General features: G+C 38.9%; 2 protein-coding genes across 2 annotated transcripts in view; one reads left to right on the top strand and one right to left on the bottom strand.

The window, feature by feature from the left end:
• The first annotated feature begins 1,711 nt into the window (after positions 1-1,711).
• Positions 1,712-24,122, top strand: part of LOC117331908 — a 29,640-nt gene continuing 7,229 nt past the window's right edge. Inside the window, exon 1 of the mRNA XM_033890881.1 lies at positions 1,712-1,853. The gene's annotated coding sequence lies outside the window, so the exon portion shown is untranslated. The remainder of the gene's footprint in view (positions 1,854-24,122) is intronic.
• On the bottom strand, positions 13,847-23,635 carry LOC117331909. Its single transcript, XM_033890882.1, has 3 exons — positions 23,248-23,635; positions 18,979-19,065; positions 13,847-15,426 (listed from the first exon to the last, which is right to left on the bottom strand). The coding sequence occupies exons 1-3, from the start codon at positions 23,357-23,359 to the stop codon at positions 15,233-15,235; spliced, it is 393 nt and encodes a 130-aa protein (XP_033746773.1). The 5' UTR covers positions 23,360-23,635; the 3' UTR covers positions 13,847-15,232.

A 24,122-nucleotide genomic window follows, 5' to 3' on the forward strand; every position in this document is an offset into this window, starting at 1 on the left:
ATTCCGTCTGTCATTATCACGTTAACCTTATTCCGTCTGTCATTGATTATCACGTTAACCTTATTTCGTCTGTCGTTGATTACCACGTTTACCTTATTTCGTCTGTCATTGATTATCACGTTAACCTTATTTCGTCTGTCGTTGATTATCACGTTAACCTTATTTCGTCTGTCGTTGATTATCACGTTAACCTTATTTAAAAAATTCGTCTGTCGTTAATTATCACGTTAACCTTATTTCGTCTGTCGTTGATTATCACGTTAACCTTATTTCGTCTGTCGTTGATTATCACGTTAACCTTATTCCGTCTGTCGTTGATTATCACGTTAACCTTATTTCGTCTGTCATTGATTATCACGTTAACCTTATTCGTCTGTCGTTGATTATCACGTTAACCTTATTCCGTCTGTCGTTGATTATCACGTTAACCTTATTCCGTCTGTCATTGATTACCACGTTAACCTTATTTCGTCTGTCGTTGATTATCACGTTAACCTTATTTCGTCTGTCGTTGATTATCACGTTAACCTTATTTCGTCTATCGTTGATTACCACGTTAACCTTATTTCGTCTGTCGTTGATTATCACGTTAACCTTATTTCGTCTGTCGTTGATTATCACGTTAACCTTATTCCGTCTGTCGTTGATTATCACGTTAACCTTATTTCGTCTGTCATTGATTATCACGTTAACCTTATTTCCGTCTGTCGTTGATTATCACGTTAACCTTATTCCGTCTGTCGTTGATTACCACGTTAACCTTATTTCGTCTATCGTTGATTACCACGTTAACCTTATTCCGTCTGTCATTGATTATCACGTTAACCTTATTCCGTCTGTCATTGATTATCACGTTAACCTTATTTCGTCTGTCGTTGATTACCACGTTAACCTTATTTCGTCTATCGTTGATTACCACGTTAACCTTATTCCGTCTGTCATTGATTATCACGTTAACCTTATTCCGTCTGTCGTTGATTACCACGTTAACCTTATTTCGTCTGTCGTTGATTATCACGTTAACCTTATTTCGTTTGTCATTGATTATCACGTTAACCTTATTTCGTCTGTCATTGATTACGTAATATGTATATTTCATCGCTTTATTAACCAGCATAGAATTATGAATTTAACATGAGACATCACGGTAGGTACCGTGTGTGGTACAGGATATACATGGCCGGACACCTAGTATTAAAGTGTTTTTTTTCTGTAGGTAAATTCCGTTTGGTTTATAACGACTAACCATTTGAATTACAATTATGTAGTACCGAATTGATTTTTTCATAATGTTACTTGTACGTATTGCTTGAATAAGAAATTCTTCCGATGGAATTGATGCAGCTTAATAATATATAGATATATATCTGAACATCAGAAAGCAAATCGAAGTAAATAATTATTGTTTGAAAGGTTAATGATGATGATATCATGAAATAATTTATTATGTAAAGGAATGTGGACCTTGTCAATGACAATGTATTTATTTATCATAATTGCATAAAGTATATGCCAAGTGATCCCACTTTGACAATAATATAACTGTTTCTCCACACTGATGAAATGCATGTGTTGGCCTGAGGCAGCGCTAAGTTTTGGAAGGTGTTCCTATATATACATATGCGTGTCGGTTTTTGTATTTTGTAAACTTGCCTGAGGCAGGAGACATGGTGATGTCTTAGTTCGGTCTCAGCCTTTGGAACATCCATCACGTCCAAAACGACGTTTGTCCCATGTAGCTGTCATCATACCAACAATGGCGGACGCTGTCAAACGTGCGATACTGCCGTAACTGGATTAACGGAGATATTACGTACGGTGTTCATCAGTAACCGGAGATTCAGAGGTCACAGGTAAGGGATTTATTCTCACAGTTATAAATGTTGATGGTGTTAATTTCAATAGATTATAATTTGTGTAACTAAATCATTGACTTCGATGCAAGTTTTGACATTGTCGCAAAGACAAAAAGGGGCGTGAATCACCACATAGTTACATTGCTAATCACATGTTTTTTTTAATTTTCTCTTTTTCTTCTTTTTTCTTACACGTCAAATAATTAATACAGGCTGTAAGTAATGCAAATATTTGTCCTTTCTGATGAACCATTTATATCTACAAATATTCGTATCTGCCCACGTGAGAGCAGTCTTCATTTAAACCAATATCCTATTCTTATACTGTCCTTTGGATGGTATTGGTTTCCGTCCCGTTGCCAATTAGATTTCCTGTCCTCGCTCCAACCCTCACGCCTCCCTATAACAGTGTAAGGTTCAGGTCACCCCAGTCCTAACCTCCCTGTAACAGTGTAATGTTCAGGTCACCCCTGTCCTAGCCTCCCTGTAACAGTGTAAGGTTCAGGTCACCCCTGTCCTAACCTCCCTGTAACAGTGTAAGGTTCAGGTCGACCCTGTCCTAGCCTCCCTGTAACAGTGTAAGGTTCAGGTCACCCCTGTCCTAACCTCCCTGTAACAGTGTAAGGTTCAGGTCACCCCTGTCCTAGCCTCCCTGTAACAGTGTAAGGTTCAGGTCACCCCAGTCCTAGCCTCCCTGTAACAATGTAAGGTTCAGGTCACCCCAGTCCTAGCCTCCCTGTAACAATGTAAGGTTCAGGTCACCCCTGTCCTAACCTCCCTGTAACAGTGTAAGGTTCAGGTCACCCCTGTCCTAGCCTCCCTGTAACAGTGTAAGGTTCAGGTCACCCCTGTCCTAGCCTCCCTGTAACAGTGTAAGGTTCAGGTCACCCCTGTCCTAGCCTCCCTGTAACAGTGTAAGGTTCATGTCACCCCAGTCCTAGCCTCCCTGTAACAATGTAAGGTTCAGGTCACCCCAGTCATGTCCTCCCTGTAACAGTGTAAGGTTCAGGTCACCCCTGTCCTAGCCTCCCTGTAACAATGTAAGGTTCAGGTCACCCCAGTCATGTCCTCCCTGTAACAGTGTAAGGTTCAGGTCGACCCTGTCCTAGCCTCCCTGTAACAATGTAAGGTTCAGGTCACCCCTGTCCTAACCTCCCTGTAACAGTGTAAGGTTCAGGTCACCCCAGTCCTAGCCTCCCTGTAACAGTGTAAGGTTCAGGTCACCCCAGTCCTAGCCTCCCTGTAACAATGTAAGGTTCAGGTCACCCCTGTCCTAACCTCCCTGTAACAGTGTAAGGTTCAGGTCACCCCTGTCCTAGCCTCCCTGTAACAATGTTAGGTTTAGATCACTCAGACTCCTGAAAACAAGTAACATAGATTGATCACTTAATCTATGACAAGCATGTAACACATATAAGATATTTATCATTATTCTGATGATAGATATATTTTCCTTTATTTGCTGAAACTTGACATGGGCAACACACAAACATCATTATCACCACAATCAGTAAATCACTATTGTATAGTCAACATCATCATTATCACCACCACAATCAGTAAATCACTATTCGTGTAGAGCCAACAACATCATTATCACCACCACAATCAGTAAATCACTATTCGTGTAGAGTCACCAACATCATTATCACCACAATCTGTAAATCACTATTCGTGTAGAAACAACATCATTATCACCACCACAATCAGTAAATCACTATTCGTGTAGAAACAACTTCATTATCACCACAATCAGTAAATCACTATTCGTATAGAGTCAACATCATCATTATCACCACCACAATCAGTAAATCACTATTCGTATAGAGTCAACAAAATCATTATCACCACAATCAGTAAATCACTATTCGTGTAGAGTCAACATCATCATTATCACCACCACAATCAGTAAATCACTATTCGTGTAGAGTCGACAACATCATTATCACCACAATCAGTAAATCACTATTCGTGTAGAGTCGACAACATCATTATCACCACAATCAGTAAATCACTATTCGTGTAGAGTCGACAACATCATTATCACCACCACAATCAGTAAATCACTATTCGTGTAGAGTCAACAACATCATTACCATCACCACAATCAGTAAATCACTATTCGTGTAGAGTCAACACCATCATTATCACCACCACAATCAGTAAATCACTATTCGTGTAGAGTCAACATCATCATTATCACCACCACAATCAGTAAATCACTATTCGTGTAGAGTCAACAACATCATTACCACCACAATCAGTAAATCACTATTCGTATAGAGTCAACAACACCATCATTATCACCACCACAATCAGTCAATCACTATTCGTGTAGAAACAACAACATTATCACCACAATCAGTAAATCACTATTCGTATAGAGTCAACACCATCATTATCACCACAATCAGTAAATCACTATTCGTGTAGAGTCAACAACATCATTATCACCACCACAATCAGTAAATCACTATTCGTATAGAGTCAACAACAACATTATCACCACAATCAGTAAATCACTATTCGTGTAGAGTCAACACCATCATTATCACCACCATAATCAGTAAATCACTATTCGTGTAGAGCCAACAACATCATTACCACCACCACAATCAGTAAATAACTATTCGTGTAGAGTCAACAACATCAATATCACCACCACAATCAGTAAATCACTATTCGTATAGAGTCAACACCATCATTATCACCACAATCAGTAAATCACTATTCGTGTAGAGTCAACAACATCATTATCACCACAATCAGTAAATCACTATTCGTATAGAGTCAACAACATCATTATCACCACAATCAGTAAATCACTATTCGTGTAGAGTCAACACCATCATTATCACCACCATAATCAGTAAATCACTATTCGTGTAGAGCCAACAACATCATTACCACCACCACAATCAGTAAATCACTATTCGTGTAGAGTCAACATCATCATTATCACCACCACAATCAGCAAATCACTATTCGTATAGAGTCAACAACATCATTATCACCACCACAATCAGTAAATCACTATTCGTATAGAGTCAACAACATCATTATCACCACCACAATCAGTAAATCACTATTCGTGTGGAGTCAACAACATCATTATCACCACAATCAGTAAATCACTATTCGTATAGAGTCAACAACATCAATATCACCACCACAATCAGTAAATCACTATTCGTGTGGAGTCAACAACATCATTATCACCACAATCAGTAAATCACTATTCGTATAGAGTCAACAATATCAATATCACCACCACAATTAGTAAATCACTATTCGTGTAGAGTCAAACAGGTGTACCTATAGTTTCTGCTTTGTTTACACACCCTGCTTCTCTATAAAATTATATTATTGTCAAGACCCTCCTTCATTTAGCTATGTATGTGTCGCTTACTCCATACTATAGTCTAGTTTTGATGGTTAGAATACGTTATACATAGATGTAATATCACGAAGAAAAGAAAAGATAGAAATAAATAAAACAGCAAAAACAAAGTAAAAAATGATAATATATCGGATACTTGTCTGTGTTAGGTGACTAGCTTAACAATTAAACCGATCTTTATTATATCCTGACAGCTACCTACAATGTCGGGCAGTGTGATGTTTTGGTAATAACTTGTACGGTGAGACATTCGTCACACGTCGTCATACACACCCCCACGTCGTACGGTCTGACAGGTACAGGGTTTCCATACCGAGGCTGCCTATTCAAATTGCCTTGTTGTTGTCAGAGAAACGGCACTATATATACCTGTGATCGATCGGCACACCGCCGTCACTAACTACAGTTGTGTAATCAAGTTATTGTACATGTCACTGAAAGTAATTAGTATTGTTGATTTCTTAGATAAAGTATTTTCTCATGTATTCTTGGAAGTATTCTCCTTCTGACAAAGTAATACTTTTTGTCAGTTTAAATTTCCCCCGGTCTGTATTTTTACATTATTGAATCCTTCACTAACTCGTATTATTGAGGAAAATGACATAAGTTAAACAAGAGTTTCTTATAGTACAGTACTGAGGTTGCATTGCATATAATACGTGAACATAGTAATGGATATCATATAGAACCTGGTTATATTAAGATAAGTATACACCATAATCAGTAAATGTCGTAGTACAGTTCTTTTCAAATAATGTTTTACATAAATTATTAAATTGAGTATATTACATAGAACTTACATTTATATCATAAAATAAATAAAATAAATACAATTTATCATTATATCATAACAATAAGTATATAATAAATTGATATTCCGTATGTTATTATAATTAGTATATAATATACACCTGTTAATTAGTATATAATATACACCTGTTTATCTTCATAACATAAGTACTGACCGAATGACCATACCATTTATAACGACAACAATGTCAACCACGTCACAATGCCATTAAAGTTCTAAAATTCATAAGCCATGTGTGTTAAGTTTATTAAATTAAAAAGACACATATTGTCTGGTGTCTGTGAAGTATTTCTGTACCATCTCCGGAATGTCGTCAGTTACTACGTACGCTATCACTGCTGAAAGCTACTCAACCGGACATCATTCGTACAAATGTCACTGGCGAGTAGCTTAAAGTGACATAGGTCGTGTCAACCAATCCAGTTATAATACACTCATACCTGTGTTCTAATTATGCCTAGGTAATGCATTAATGAGGTCAGTTTCATAGATTTATACTGTCGGGAGTATGAAAGGTGTCCGGGAGACGTACTTAATTCTCGGTAGAATAGATAGCTGTATAAGTGGTAATGATATTTTGATGATATCCATTGAAAGTGATAAATGTATCAACATTTATCACTCAGTGGGGATAAGGTGTGGACATATAGCTATGTTTGTGTATGATTTTGAATTATATGGATATCACTTGGCCAGACAAGTTTGTGATTGGCCAGTCAAGTTTGTGATTGGCCAGTCAAGTGTGTGATTGGCCAGTCAAGTGTGTGATTGGCCAGTCAAGTGTGTGATTGGCCCGACAAGTGTGTGATTGGCCAGTCAAGTGTGTGATTGGCCAGTCAAGTGTGTGATTGGCCAGTCAAGTTTGTGATTGGCCAGTCAAGTGTGTGATTGGCCAGTCAAGTGTGTGATTGGCCAGTCAAGTGTGTGATTGGCCAGTCAAGTGTGTGATTGGCCAGTCAAGTGTGTGATTGGCCAGTCAAGTTTGTGATTGGCCAGTCAAGTGTGTGATTGGCCAGTCAAGTGTGTGATTGGCCAGTCAAGTGTGTGATTGGCCAGTCAAGTTTGTGATTGGCCAGTCAAGTGTGTGATTGGCCAGTCAAGTGTGTGATTGGCCAGTCAAGTGTGTGATTGGCCAGTCAAGTGTGTGATTGGCCAGTCAAGTGTGTGATTGGCCCGACAAGTGTGTAAATGGTCCGACAAGTCTGCAATCGGTCTGTGATTTGTCAAAACTAAACGAGATAAAAACCTTTGTTCACCAAGTCGATGTAATATTCGATTAGTCTCCCTTCCTTCGTAGCCACATCTCCTACAACGTGGTATAATAATAGGAATTACATGGGTATATATGTTCATTGTCAATATTGTTTGTTTGTTTGCTTTTCACTTGTTATAACAAACATTTGACTTATTCACATTGTCAGATTAATTAATGTAACCTGAATCCACGTCTGTGAGATGTGTTATACTCCGAAACGGTCAAACGTCATATGAACTGTCCTTGTGTTTGGTCGGCAGCAATGCTCAATCACCCATTATTTCAAAAGAGTATTGGTGTTCTATTTTGAACTAATATTTCACAAATACTCGGCAGTCTTACGATTTCGACTTCATAACGATGATGTTATATAAAACTGTACTTGTCTGGTTCCTTATTACACATTCAGACGTATGGATTCCTCATCTTCAGCCATTTCCTTCAATATCATAATGCTCTTTACATTTCTAAATCTACCAAACGTAAAGAAATCCATTTAACAATGGTTTAGTGGAGTATTTTTCTCACTAGGAACACAATAACCTAACCTTAAAAAGGAATAGACATGCTTACCCTTTGAAGGGGATTACTACAATTCTGGATTTTCGTGTTTTGTTTTTTGAAGTCTACTCTGTTTCTGTGAAGGTCTCCATTTTGAAGTCTACTCTATTTCTGTGGAGGTCTCCATTTTGATGTCTACTCTCTTTCTGTGGAGGTCTCCATTTTGAAGTCTACTCTCTTTCTGTAGAGGTCTTCATTTTGATGTCTACTCTGTTTCTGTGGAGGTCTCCATTTTGAAGTCTACTCTGTTTCTGTGGAGGTCTCCATTTTGAAGTCTACTCTCTTTCTGTAGAGGTCTCCATTTTGATGTCTACTCTCTTTCTGTAGAGGTCTCCATTTTGAAGTCTACTCTGTTTCTGTGGAGGTCTCCATTTTGAAGTCTACTCTCTTTCTGTAGAGGTCTCCATTTTGATGTCTACTCTCTTTCTGTAGAGGTCTCCATTTTGAAGTCTACTCTGTTTCTGTGGAGGTCTCCATTTTGAAGTCTTCTCTGTTTCTGTAGAGGTCTCCATTGTGAAGTCTACTCTCTTGCCGTAGAGGTCTCCATTGTGAAGTCTACTCTGTTGCCGTAGAGGTCTCCAGTCTTGTTGGTTATGTCATCTCGGTTATTTCTTCTTGTTTTAATGTCACAGACGAGTTGACGTCGCCAATGCAGATTTTTAAAGAAATTAAATATGTATTTGTCGTTTTAATGCAGTGAACAAACTATATATTCCGTTGTAGATTTATTTTTGCTAACGGAGAACTTGTATCAAGGTAACTCCACGGCTGCTCACAAATGCTCACCAGTAAAGTAATTTATATTCCATGAAGATCTGTTTTCACGGAAGATTATTGACATGTTCATGGTGTTGTGATATGTTATTTAGTAGTTTCCTTGTGTGCCATTACGTCCTGTGTCAGTCGTGATGTCAGTAATACAAATACTATATTGATCTTTATCGAGAATGAAGTTTTCTCTTCAAAGCTGCTCCCATTAAAAGTCTATCTTTATCAAAAAGTGTGTTTCTAACGAATGACATGACGTACTGTGTCTTTACGGGTCAGAAATTCTTGTTTCCCGTTTAGAAACTCCATCTAATGTTGTCCTTTATCAACTTGTGTGTCGGCGATTCCATTGTTTTGTATACCATAATTATCATAGTAAACTGGTTTATTAAATATTAAGATATTTATTAAATTATATCTCTCATGCTGACATATATTGCTCTGCACTTTAAGAGGTGGTTGTTTTTGGTCATGCGTATTGATATACTTTTTTCGGGGACGGGAGGTTGTTTTTGGTAATGCGTATTGATATATTTTTTTCGGGGATGGGATGTTGTTTTTGAATGTTATTTTTTTGGATAAAGTGGTTACTTAATGGGATAACGCACTGACCACGATGATATTACAATAACTACGTATCCGGGTGTTATTTATTTCCTGGGCATGACATTGCTACTCAGTAAAGCTTCGTACAAACCTAATGGGTCTGTGTTCTATATGATAATGACCCTAACAGGAACAGAAATCTGATACATGTGTTAAGTGTTTCTGTTATTAGTGTAGAGGACATTCAACTCGGGGTAACTAAACTCCAAACAACAAAACACCCTTCCTTGTGTAGCATTGTATCACCATAAATCCCACACTTGTTGAAATTATCAAACTCACCGTCTAAATTGACAGGCGCTTTTATGCAACATTTAACATATTATAACGTTATAATTACAAACTAACTCATTTTCCAATTGTCTGTATGACGTATAAACCCATAAGGGAAGTAATTCATTCGAAAAGAAGAATTGGTTAATAAATAGTTCATTTTGTTCATGAAACGTTGATGCAATTATGTACGACAAAGGACTACAATGTATATTACAATGTATATGTGTGGGGGCCGCGGTGGCCGAGTGGTTAAGGTGTCCCGACACTTCCTCACTACACAGGCAAAGTGCTTCATGTCAATTTCAGGTCATTTTTTCAGGTCAAATTGACATGAAGACATTTTGCCTGTGTAGCCCTCCACCTATGGGTTGCGAGTTCGAAACCTACGTGGGGCAGTTGCCAGGTACTGACCGTAGGCCGGTGGTTTTTCTCCGGGTACTCCGGCTTTCCTCTGACCCTGGCTGTTAATAGGACGTTAAAAAAATAAACCAAACCAAACCTGTATGTGTTCCAGATGTATATTACCTGTATGTGTTCCAGATTTGTCTCGGTTTCGGGATGACATTCTGTGACATCACATTCTCACCTTCGTCTTAATATATTTTATTACATAATATCAGTCCTTGACGGACACATAAAGGTATGACAGATTCCATTAATGTAATGTTGTATGTATCTCTCTCAGTGAAGTAACTATACGTAACAGAATTAGCTAATGATAAATGTAATTAATGTTTTCATTAAGTAATGCGTCTGTTATTTGAGTCTCTCAGAAACCTATGAGACTATGCTTTGTCGCATGAGTTGCTCGTAAACTTGAGAAATTATGTGCTGTCGTTGGAATATCTCTGAGAGTGGGGTTTTCGACGACGCACTGATACCAGCACATGCTGTGTATTTTAAGTTTTGTTATTTCTGTTGTTATTTAATCAAACGTACATGATACTACCTTTCAGTTGATAATCATATGCTATTATTCATTTGTGTTACCTGTACTGGCTACCACTGTCATAAACCCAGTCCCAACACCTTATATCTATACTAGAGAGACACACACCTTCCTCAATCAGTATGCCAATGGTATATCTATTTCACCGTTCGCCTTCAAGACAGACTTTCTTTACATTATACCACTTATCAATTTACGAATCGGAATATCGTTAAGAGTATTAGTCACATCGCTATAGTCATGAGGGCTGATTGATATGTTGTAAGCCTCATATTGAAGGATTTGAATTTTGCCGGACATATTATATCATTATTCAACACAATCCCCTTCAGTATAAGGGCATCAATGTCACTTTATAAAACTCCTTTTCAGTAAGTCATCCACTGCGTGCATGACGTCATCATCGGACTGAAAGTGGGTGCCTGACATAGCTGTTTTCAGTTTTGGAAATAGATGAAAGTCTGATGGAGCGAGACCAGGTGAATAAGGCGGATGCTGAATCAATTTAAAGCCACAATCGTGAATGGCAGTCTTGGTAATGACAGACTTGTGAACAGGAGTATTGTCCTGATGGAATAACACACCTTTAGTGAGCTTTCCGCCCTAAGTTTAATATTTTCCCGTAGCTGCCTCAGAAGTGAAGTATAGTATGTGTCATTGATTGTTTGTCCCTTTTGGAGATAATCTATCACCAGAAAACCATCTGTATCGCAGAAAACCGAGGCCATAACCTTCCTAGCTGATGGAACAGTATTTGCCTTCTTTGGCGGGGGAAATACAGGGTGCTTCCGTGGTTTCGATTGTTGTTAGGCCTCTGGGGTAAAATGATGGACCAACGTTTCATCCATAGGCACAAATCTTGGAAGAAAGTTGGCAGGATCTTCCTCAAAAAAGTTGTGATTAGTACTCGATAAAGTGCGCCTGGTGTGCTTCTGTTCAACTGTCAGAAGTCTTGGTATCCATCGGGTCGAAAGCTTTCTCATTGCAAGATCCCCGGTCAGATGTGGAATGTACTCTTTATTGTGAAATGCCAACTCTATATATCTTTCTGTGATTCGACTCTCAGTCATAACAATATCATGGACTTTATTGACCATTTCTGGGGTTGCAAAACATTGAAAGGCCTTCAAGGACGGGGATCATCCTCAAGTCTCTGTCAGCCGCGCTTAAATTCCACCACCCACCTTTTCACTGTAACATATGAAGGGGCACATTTCCCTTGTGTTGCTACCATATCATTATGGATATTCTTCGGTGTTAACTCTTTTTATGCAAATATTGGATAACTGCTCTTTCACCGATTTTGTCCATTTTGCAAAAGCCACTTGTCTTGTTTACTTGAGAGTGTTACCTCGTCTATATAAACTAACCAAATGAGACCAGTCCTTGAGTACACGGCCATATATAGTCAGAGAATAGTGGGACTTAAAAAAGAACATGCTTGAGTACCTTCTTCAATACGAGGCTCACAACATATCATTCAACCCTCGTACAACACTTTTTATGCTAAATATATACTATAATTAACAGTGAACACCTCTTGGTAAATAATGACAGAAAACACTACACTGAAATAGTGGGATATCAGAATAAATAGATAACACATAGAAACGTTTTTAAGGGTTTAATTCAACAAATGGAAAATATTCCGGTTATACATATCACATACAAAAACGACAGCAAATATAACCAGATTGACAGGTACAAGTGTGACGTCATGTAAGAAATAGCAATTAGCAGACATTCTTTTATAGATCTATAAGTCCATGTGCCGATAATTTGTATTGGTTAAAATGTCTTTTGTTTTTTTATTAACAATCCAGTGTCTGGTAATTAAAAGAACTCTATTTTAATTCTTTGATTTTCACCAGATAATAGTTCCATTTTTATTTTGCAATTGGGTTCGAGGTAGAAATGTTTTGTGATTTCCGGTTTCCTAATATAGTATACATCATGTATTACCTCCAGGGGTCAAACTTTTACAGTAACACCAATAAAAAGTATGTAGAACACGAGTCAAACAAAACATTCTTAAAACAAAATGGGTGTGCAGTTCTAATAGAATGTATAGAGAAAACCAATGTAACCTGCACACAACATCATTCTTTTCAAAACCAGTCGTAAAATCCTGTTTACGTTCCCCAAAAATATATAGCATTTATTTTCTATAGATACACACATCGACAGAGCTGTAGAAAAATAGGTAAATATGAATATTGCATAATCAAAACCATGCGCATTTACACTGTTAGCTTTTAAAAATTAATCACAAAAGAGTATTGTTTTCTCGTATTGTACAGGACAGTAAATATACATAAAATATGTACTCGAATACATCGAGATAATAATGCTTTATCAATAAAACAAGCTCTGGACATATAATACAGCACGGTCGTGGGTTGACTCGTGAGTATGAAATATAACATTGGATTTCTGTGAATGCGTCAATAACATACATGCGACAATCACTGTAAGGATTAATCTGTTTTGGCATCATTCAAAAATATTAAGAATACGTCTCAGACATGGCACAAATCTTCGCCACAAACTTATTGAGAATCAATACCAGCGTGATATACTGTAAACAGGTTTATTTTGACGTACTCAAAGTTTAGCGTATAACAAAATAACAGCAGGTCAGTGTAATGGTGAATTAGCATTATCACTCTGCTTACCAATGACAACCATATATAGCAATTACAGTTAGTGTAATTTCAATTTAGCGGGATACTTTAAACGTGAACATCGCTAAAATAAGATTTCCGCGAAAACATGTATGTTTACACCTACATCGCAGTTTTGAACACAATTGATCGCGCTCGCAAAGACACCAGCTGATCTACGATTAAAACATAAACATATCAAACTCTTAAAAACATATGACTTTAATCTCGTCTTCTGGAATAGTACTGTAAATATAATACGGGAAGTCTTACTCGTGTCTGCCTATAACATTGACAAAACGAAGGAAATTCCCAGACAATGGATCGTAAGGGTTAAAAAGGGCCTGGGTGCGGCATAAAAGGGGCCACTAAGGACACATCGTGGGAAGTCTTGTGTAAAGTGGCGTAAAAGAAGGACGTGACTCAGTTGTGTATAATTGAAAAAAAGTACATATATGTATATGGAATGCTGTAAAAGGGTGGACAGAGAGAGTTTGGTGAAAAGGGACAAACCAAAAGTGTTTGTCGTAAAAGGGACACACAGTGGGGGAGGGTGGGCGTAAAACGTAATCAGGTAGGCGTGGCGTAGACAAGATGTCAGAGGGTCAGAGGACGAAACAGGAGAGAATGAGAGAATTGACATTGTGTTAAAAGGTAAAGGGCTACCGGAAGACGGGGGGGGGGGGGGGGGGGGGGGGGGCGAATGAGATGGGATGCTGTAGAATGGTTAAAATAATTATGAGGGTGTTGCGTAAAAAGGGCGAGCAATGAAAATGGTACTTCAATTAGTGAAGAGAAATGACTGTAAATGGATCTTCAGAGAAAGGTTCTAGTCATTAAGAGGCTTCAATATTTTGTAAAATGATGTCTAATCTTTAAAAATATCTATAAACCTTGTCCTGTCATACATACATCAGATTGTCTTATTACATTATAAAAGCACCCACTGACAAACACAGTGGACCAGCATCCAATACTAATACCCTAGGGATAAGGAGGGGCCCGTTACTCAGGAGAACACCCATTATAATCCTCTAAAACCTATAGAATACCGATATATAATCCTCAAGATTATAGCTGTATAACAACGGACAAAACTCTCCTAATGATACTGCCATCAGCCATGATTGGTTGTCATGCTGGAAGTAGGTACCTGACTACGGGTAGCAGTCCACGATCGATATGGCTATACCGGGTCAATATAATCCGACATCTCCAGTCCATTCCGCTGACTATGTGTGGTGGCGTTGTATCCGACTGATACTAGTGATGGTGTATTCTGTATCTAGGTTTAATGTAGCTGATATAAAATCATACCACCTGTCTACCACATACCTGTTACATACTTACAAACCTATAATGTATTATTATCAATACAAAACGTGTCAAAGATCATTAAAATATCGATTTCAAATCGACTGCACGTGTCCTTGAATTTCTATTGCAATAACAGGAGAACACAGGCATAGATATATAACCGTAATTCTAACTCAAAATCGATAAAACAAACGTAAAACAATAAACTAAATACACCAAGTCCCATGAAAACGTATAGGGAGCAGGCGTTCCGGAGGAGTTAGCGTCCTCTATTTCACCGACGACAACCGTCATAACATATGGGTCGAACCCAGCTATGGTATTATACCTATATAAGTGGTACCATTTAATGTCCTTCGATCAATTCACTGTATTCCGTGCAGTGAAATCTCAGATCTAGTCATGAATAAAATTAAATCGTATATGTCAGGGACTAAGAAGTAGTGGTGGTGTTTACAACAGCATAAAAATTGAAACCTTTGTGTCTAATTGTAGTACAGGACACACTGCATGATATATCAACACGCTATTCTTAACCAATAACAACATATTTGGCACATAATGTGAGCAGTCAAATAAATAACAAATATTTACATCTTAACAATTACATACACGCGTTTGTATAATATCTCATCGGATGACCGGAACTTAATGATGTGGATCCTTGAGAAGATCATATTATTGTTTCTAACCCATTGGGACCCAGAATTCGGTCGTAGTTCGTCACTGTTCTTGGTTCCGAAATCTACGGATATGTTCAAGGAATTATATTAATATTTCCTTGAGCTCGGTTTACATTCGCCATCGGAGACTTTCCGCTTCCTGATGCGCATGATGCGCCGTCTGTTGAGATAAACTGCTATCACTACGGGAATGGTGATTATGGGAAATGCCACGAGAATTATACCAGCGGCCAGGACATCGTACTGGTTGTTATTAGTGGCATATATTGACAGCAGAATACCTGAAACATTAAACAAGTTTTCATTTAATTCGTGAAAATATGTGAATATTGCATCTGCTATTTATTTCGTTTTATTTGTCTCTGTATTGCAGTACGTCTCAGGATCCATATTCAGGACCTAAACATGGTGACGGCAATTTCTCTTACAGTGAATTTTCTAAGACTAATACGTGACATTGTATCTTCATCAACCGATAAAATCGATGGTAGACTAAGTCCCGTTATAAACAAGTGGAATCAAGTGGAGATTTATTGTACTGTGTCGAACCACCAAGGAATAATTTTAGATTGATGGTATTGCTTTATAATTGGAAAGACTAACCGACTGTACAGCCACAGTCTCTGATCGTTCTCATTCCTTATCAGTGATTGTCAAGCGTGCGAGCTACATTGATCTATATATTCACTGATCGATGCATTTGTTGCTCGTGAATTATATATTTGTTCGTAATGTTATGAAGAGGTTACCAGGAATAAAGATATATTTGAATCCTATCTTTATCATCTGAAGATTTATAGAACGATTGATGTATACATTATGCTATTCATTATTGAATACCCACTAAAACAGACAGACATCCGCCCACTATACTGTACTTGTCCATGGACACCTAAATAAACACCTAAATAAACACGACAGACCCGTAAAACACTGGTTAATACCAGGTAATGGGACAACAACAGTAGAACTTTAAGGATCAATGATCAATGATCAATAAGTCGATCATTTTACTTCTCTGCTTTCTGTTTCTATTTCCGGTACGGGTGTTAAAACCAGGTCGATAAAAAGACAATGTGGTATTTTGAAACTGATAGATAAATGGAGAGCAATAGGCAAATACATTATATATGGTTCTTTATCACTGATGATAACTTAAAGCAACATGCCAAAAGGGTAGCTTTGTTATCGAGATGTATATGATGTTGTCATGATAACAGGCCAATGTTACATGTCCACCAAATGTGCCTACACGTACCCCAGACTGTCACGTGATGTTGTATGACGGAGGTACAGGGCCAACATACCGCGGCAATCACGTCACTATATATATTGGTGTTATAGTAAATCAATGATACCTACCGCTACAACTCTACATTGTTCAATAGTGTCGACATATGCCGTGCCTAGTGATGCATCACTAAATTGTCAGACTATTGTGATGAACGCGAGGAGATCAATTATATTAGAGAGACCTGAACAGACGCATGCTACATTGGCGTGTTTTATAAAGGTATTCAAATGATAATTCCAAAATGAAAGTAACATATGTACTACGTCCTCGAATACCTTTTGATTATGTAGTATGGAAACAACATATTATGTACGTCCTCGAATACCTATTGGTTATGTAGTATGGAAACAATATAGTATGTACGTCCTCGAATACCTATTGGTTATGTAGTATGGAAACAATATATTATGTACGTCCTCGAATACCTATTGTTTATGTAGTATGGAAACAATATATTATGTACGTCCTCGAATACCTATTGGTTATGTAGTATGGAAACAATATATTATGTACGTCCTCGAATACCTATTGGTTATGTAGTATGGAAACAATATATTATGTACGTCCTCGAATACCTATCGGTTATGTAGTATGGAAACAATATATTATGTACGTCCTCGAATACCTATTTGTTATGTAGTATGGAAACAATATATTATGTACGTCCTCGAATACCTATTGGTTATGTAGTATGGAAACAATATATTATGTACGTCCTCGAATACCTATTGGTTATGTAGTATGGAAACAATATATTATGTACGTCCTCGAATACCTATTGGTTATGTAGTATGGAAACAACATATTATGTGCGTCCTCGAATACCTATTGGTTATGTAGTATGGAAACAATATATTATGTACGTCCTAGAATACCTATTGGTTATGTAGTATGGAAACAATATATTATGTACGTCCTCGAATACCTATTGGTTATGTAGTATGGAAACAATATAGTATGTACGTCCTCGAATACCTATTGTTTATGTAGTATGGAAACAATATATTATGTACGTCCTCGAATACCTATTGTTTATGTAGTATGGAAACAATATATTATGTACGTCCTCGAATACCTATTGTTTATGTAGTATGGAAACAATATATTATGTACGTCCTCGAATACCTATTGTTTATGTAGTATGGAAACAATATGAATATGATCGTATCTGTAAATTACCCAATAGTAGACCGTCAGTATGATACGTCTAGTGCCCAGGGATTTGAGATTTTGTTATAGTATACATACAGACTGTCACAAATTCCCAAGTCCCTGTGGTCTAGTGTATCGATGTCCACTGTACACAGCTACATGTAGAAGGTTTCGGAACCGTTGAAACAGGACCTGGTCTTTTGGGGAACATAACACATCGTTTTTCGGCATAGCCGTATAATATTCTTTTGGCCCCGAATATTACGCGACAGGCGGCGTTACTGGTCAAGATGAAGTATGTGATTTAATTGGCCAATGTAGCGGTAAATGCAAAATGCAGATATGTAGTTAAAAACGAAACAAAGTTATGATTGAATACAAGCTGAATAAGTGGATGTATCTTTTCAAATGGCACAATAATAAAATTATATTCCTGATTCAAATGCAGTCTTATTATCACCAAAAACTGATTCAAACTGATATAATTTTGTTTTCCGTGCTGAAACGCATTAGTTCGTTAATTTATTTCACCAGCAGTTTTACATGATAACCACCAGCGTTAAAACTATGCCGTTTATCTTTTTGAAAGGTATATCTTGTTTAGAAGGAGTTTAGATGGTTACGGAAAACCTCAAGGATTTAAATGTACGAAAGACCACCGATCAATATGAAAGGGTTGAAAAAAAATAGATGTCGAATGGTTGATAAAACGTTATAAACGTCAGAGCATTTATAGATATACATATGGACAGCTGTTTCCATTACGTAGTCATCTGTGAAGTTCAAACAGCTGTGGGTATATTTATGAAAGTAAATCCACGCTGAATACATATCAACGGCTGTAGTGTTTTTAACTGTGTGCCTAAGTATGATAAACCTTCTTATACACTTTAGCGCTGTGGTATTAAAAGGTAGAACTCTTCCTAATAAGCTGGTTTGTTATATTGACATTACATGGTATATTCATTATTCACCAACAGCGATCGTTAATATGTCAATGTAAGATCAAATATTCAAACCGTATTTGTACTAAATAATATAATGAGATCGTTATCAACGGCCATTATCCTGATCGTTTTAATAACCATACCGTATTTATACTATAACTTAGTTAGGGTAGACACGATATCCTGATGGTTTTAATAACCATACCGTATTTATACTATAACTTAGTTAGTGTAGACACAATATTCTGACCGTGTTAATTGAGTGTGTTGTTACTCATTTAGTGTTGGTTTAAAAAAAAAAATTTTAAACCAATAATATTCAAATTCTGAGACTCTGTCCCCAAATTGATCGGTAATAGGTCATCTAATACTTATGATTCTGTAGTTATCACGATATTATGTGGGAGAGAACGGGTATGACGACAGGTGGAGACACCTACCGGCAGGAAATATGATGACCAAGAGGAGACAAAGAGAACTTCCTGTCAGACATCCTCCCAAACAGCATAGTCCGGCCTCAGGCTCAACTGAAACATAGCAAGGACATATACAGTGTACTATCATAAAATGCAAAATCTGCTTCGGATATCGCAAAACGCTCAAAAGTATTGAATTGCTAGACTATCTCATCCGATATCAGCTACAATTGTGGAATATACATGTGAAATAATAATACTTAGTATATCAATGCGTCAAATGTGTCGGGAAAACAATTCATTAGTCATACATGAACTGAAATTAAAATCGATATTTGAATTACAACACATATGATCAATATGTGTTACCCAAATGTATGCTGGTAGAAATTCGCCCTGGGACATTAAAACCGATGAGTTTCGTGATTACTAGTGTATTTTCCTTTGGTATTGACTTTGTCGCTATATGTACCTAACCAGACTGGGTGAGAAAATGGAAGACTGATTTTCACTAACGGAGCAAATCGCTGAACTGAGATCAATAATTGTATGAAATAGTAATGACTTTATTTCGGGTAACGTCCGTACACCTGACACAAGGTCGTGGTTGACTCCGGTGTTTCTACCTGTACGGAGAAGTAATCTCCGGTCGGTTTGTAACACTAATTTATGACGAAGCCCTAATCTTCAATTCGTGCTTAAATCGTTTCCTATTACAATTTATTGCCGTGGGTGTTTGGAGTGTGGCTTTGTTGGTTACATGTCTATTGCCGGTGTAAATCAGATAAAGACCGAGAATGTAGGTCTCTATATCTAACGTTGGTCATCAGATGGTCAACTTTATATGTCTCTCCAACAAACAATGCCACGGGCAGCTAGTCAATGAACAGAGGTCGTGTACATACAGCTAATAAGAATTCAGGGTTAGATACGTGGCTGGAGTTTTCATTGCCTAATCGTACACCAGCATAGCAGTAGAGACCTCAGATAGATAGAACCAGTCGTGTCGACTTGGAAGGGAACCAGACCAGTCATTGGTCAGATTCCAAGGGACTTCCGAGGGAGCCATGAGCAACGAGAAGGGAAGCCAGGTGAAAGCAAGAGAGTCGGACGGATTTAGATGATGCTGCGAGTAAGAGGAACGGACTACTTGAAGATTTTGGAGGGATTCGTTAAAGGATGATAATTTGTCCAGGAGTTTGACATGAATTCCAAGCACGCGGTTAATATACATGTATAACACGCTTCAGTCAATTCCACCCCGTCCTATAACACACTTCAGTCAATTCCATCCCGTCCTATAACACACTTCAGTCAATTCCATCCCGTCCTATAACACACTTCAGTCAATTCCATCCCGTCCTATAACAAACTTCAGTCAATTCCATCCCGTCCTATAACACACTTCAGTCAATTCCATCCCGTCTTATATCATACATCAGTCAATTCCATCCCGTCCTATAACACACTTCAGTCAATTCCATCCCGTCTTATATCATACATCAGTCAATTCTATCCCGTCCTATAACACACTTCAGTCAATTCCATCCCGTCCTATAACACACTTCAGTCAATTCCATCCCGTCCTATAACACACTTCAGTCAATTCCATCCCGTCCTATAACACACTTCAGTCAATTCCATCCCGTCCTATAACAAACTTCAGTCAATTCCATCCCGTCCTATAACCCACTTCAGTCAATTCCATCCCGTCCTATAACACACTTCAGTCAATTCCATCCCGTCTTATATCATACATCAGTCAATTCCATCCCGTCCTATAACACACTTCAGTCAATTCCATCCCGTCCTATAACACACTTCAGTCAATTCCATCCCGTCCTATAACACACTTCAGTCAATTCCATCCCGTCCTATAACACACTTCAGTCAATCCCGTCCTATAACACACTTCAGTCAATTCCATCCCGTCCCATAACATGTACTTCCGTCCAATCTTCTGACAATAGCGTCCTTAAATGTATAAACACGTGTTCTTATGTACAAACAATGTTTAATGCCCTACTTTGATTTAATTCCCATATGAGAGATTCATCATGTCTGTAATGACGTCCATCCTAACCGCTCTATATGTCCCTACCTCCCCACCTCTATATGTCCCTACCTCCCCACCTCTATATGTCCCTACCTCCCCACCTCTATATATTTCCCTACCTCCCCACCTCTATATGTCCCTACCTCCCCACCTCTATATGTCCCTACCTCCCCACCTCTATATATTTCCCTACCTCCCCACCTCTATATATGTCCCTACCTCCCCACCTCTATATATTTCCCTACCTCCCCACCTCTATATGTCCCTACCTCCCCACCTCTATATATTTCCCTACCTCCCCACCTCTATATGTCCCTACCTCCCCCACCTCTCTATGTCCCTACCTCCCCACCTCTATATGTCCCTACCTCCCCACCTCTATATGTCCCTACCTCCCCACCTCTATATATTTCCCTACCTCCCCACCTCTATATGTCCCTACCTCCCCACCTCTATATGTCCCTACCTCCCCACCTCTATATATTTCCCTACCTCCCCACCTCTATATATTTCCCTACCTCCCCACCTCTATATGTCCCTACCTCCCCCACCTCTCTATGTCCCTACCCTCCCCACCTCTATATGTCCCTACCTCCCCACCTCTATATGTCCCTACCTCCACACCTCTATATGTCCCTACCTCCCCACCTCTATATATTTCCCTACCTCCCACCTCTATATGTCCCTACCTCCCCACCTCTATATGTCCCTACCTCCCCACCTCTATATATTTCCCTACCTCCCCACCTCCCCACCTCTATATATTTCCCTACCTCCCCACCTCTATATGTCCCTACCTCCCCACCTCTATATTTCCCTACCACTCCCACCTCTATATATTTCCCTACCTCCCCACCTCTAATGTCCCTCACCTCTAGGCCCTCCTCCCAAACCTCTCTATGTCCCTACCTCCCCACCTCTATATGTCCCCCCCTCTATATGTCCCTACCTCCCCACCTCTATATGTCCCTACCTCCCCACCTCTATATGTCCCTACCTCCCCACCTCTATATGTCCCTACCTCCCCACCTCTATATATTTCCCTACCTCCCCACCTCTATATGTCCCTACCTCCCCACCTCTATATGTCCCTACCTCCCCACCTCTATATGTCCCTACCTCCCCACCTCTATATGTCCCTACCTCCCCACCTCTATATGTCCCTACCTCCCCACCTCTATATATTTCCCTACCTCCCACTACCTATGTCCCTACCCCCCACCTCTATATTCCCTACCTCCCCCTATACACTCTATAGTCCCTACCTCCCATATGTCCCTACCTCCCCACCTCTATATGTCCTACCTCCCCACCTCTATATTTACCTAACCTCCCACCTCTATATGTCCCTACCTCCCCACCCTCTATATGTCCCTACCTCCCCCCCCCTATATGTCCCTACCTCCCCACCTCTATATGTCCCTACCTCCCCACCTCTATATGTCCCACCTCCCACCTCATTGTCCACCTCCCACCTTATTTCCCTACCCCCCCTCTATTTGCCTCCCTCCCCTCCTCCATCCCCTCTATATGTCCCTACCCTCCCCACCTCTATATCCTCCCTACTCCCCACCTCTATTGTCCCTACCTCCCCCCACCTCTAGTCCCTACCTCCCCCCTCTATACTATCCCACTATATCCACCCCCACATATGTCCCTACCCTACTCCCACCTCTATATGTCCCTACTCCCCACCTTATATGTCCCTACCTCCCACCTCTATATGTCCCTACCTCCCCACCACTATATGTCCCTACCTCCCCACCTCTATATGTCCCTACCTCCCCACCTCTATATATTTCCCTACCTCCCCACCCCAAACTCTATTATATTCCCGTATCGTCAGACACACGCTATAACAAGGTGTTATGTATGTACAGGAGATGTATCATCTCCTATGACACCCTTTGTCAGACTGTTGTAACATCATTCATAAAGAATGAATATTTCCTTGTCAGATCATGTGGATAATACCTGGTAACACGAGCGAACACACGGTTGTTTTTCTGAGTTTAAAAAGTGAGTAAATAAAATTTAAAGGCGATTCCCTGACCCGTTATCCAGTTTGAGTACTAAAACGCCGATTACTACAATGTATATATACAGTGTGTATAATTATGTTGTCCAAAAATCCAAAAAGTACATCAGTTTGATTAATAATATACATTACAACACATTTTTAAAAAGTTATCATGACGACAGAAATATCACAATTAAAGTGTACATTGTCCTCTTACCCTCTTCGTCCTCTTCATCGACGTGGTGATGATGTGCTGCCTCTCGCCTCTCCTCAACATGTTCCTCTTTAGTATTATCATATATAGATATGTTGTACCCGGCGTGTACCATTTCAACCAGGTCCCGTCCAAAGTGGTCCTCCTCATCGGAGGGAGACTGGTCCTTTTGACCACTTTATAAAGCTACACAAAAATGGGGGTATTTCCAAATTTTGTGTATCCGGCTTCAGTTAAATAGATGACCCATTTACTCAACTTCACAGAAATGTCCTATCCCGTGAACTGAAACCGACATCGTGACGGGCCTAGGTTTATTGATCTATTTCTATAACACAATACAATCTAAACTCTCGGATTTCATCTACCTGTACCTACAGTCAGGTAAAATCCATTATAGTGTTCCGGAACTTCTCGGCTTTGTATATAGCTTTGCACCTTGACAACGCCCAAACAAGCCTAGGCTGATTGTCTTGGTGGTCCGTGACGTGAGAGTCCTTTTAAAAATGCCCGAGGCTAGACTAAACACCAGACTATTGTTTTGATTGTTGATGGTCGATACACTCCGTTTAACCCGCTGATGACGCCATGATATCAATCGAGAGTTTATTACAATTTGTACTTATATAATAAATGGTCCCAGAGTGTTTAAAACACATATCTGATATACAAAAAATGTTTACGTTTGCAGTGTATAGTTACTCAACAGAAACGATTCTCAATATAAAAGTAAACAAATGTAGACTAATTGTAAGCTATACCTTTTGTTGAAAACGATTAGGCTTGTTTTGACAAAGTGTCACTAATTCGTCAGATATAAATAACGCCGTATTACGTATAGGTCTATAGAATAACATACATCTACCAACCGATGTAAG

This window comes from Pecten maximus, chromosome 7 (genome assembly GCF_902652985.1).
Source record: "Pecten maximus chromosome 7, xPecMax1.1, whole genome shotgun sequence".
NCBI classification, from domain to species: Eukaryota; Metazoa; Mollusca; class Bivalvia; order Pectinida; family Pectinidae; genus Pecten; species Pecten maximus.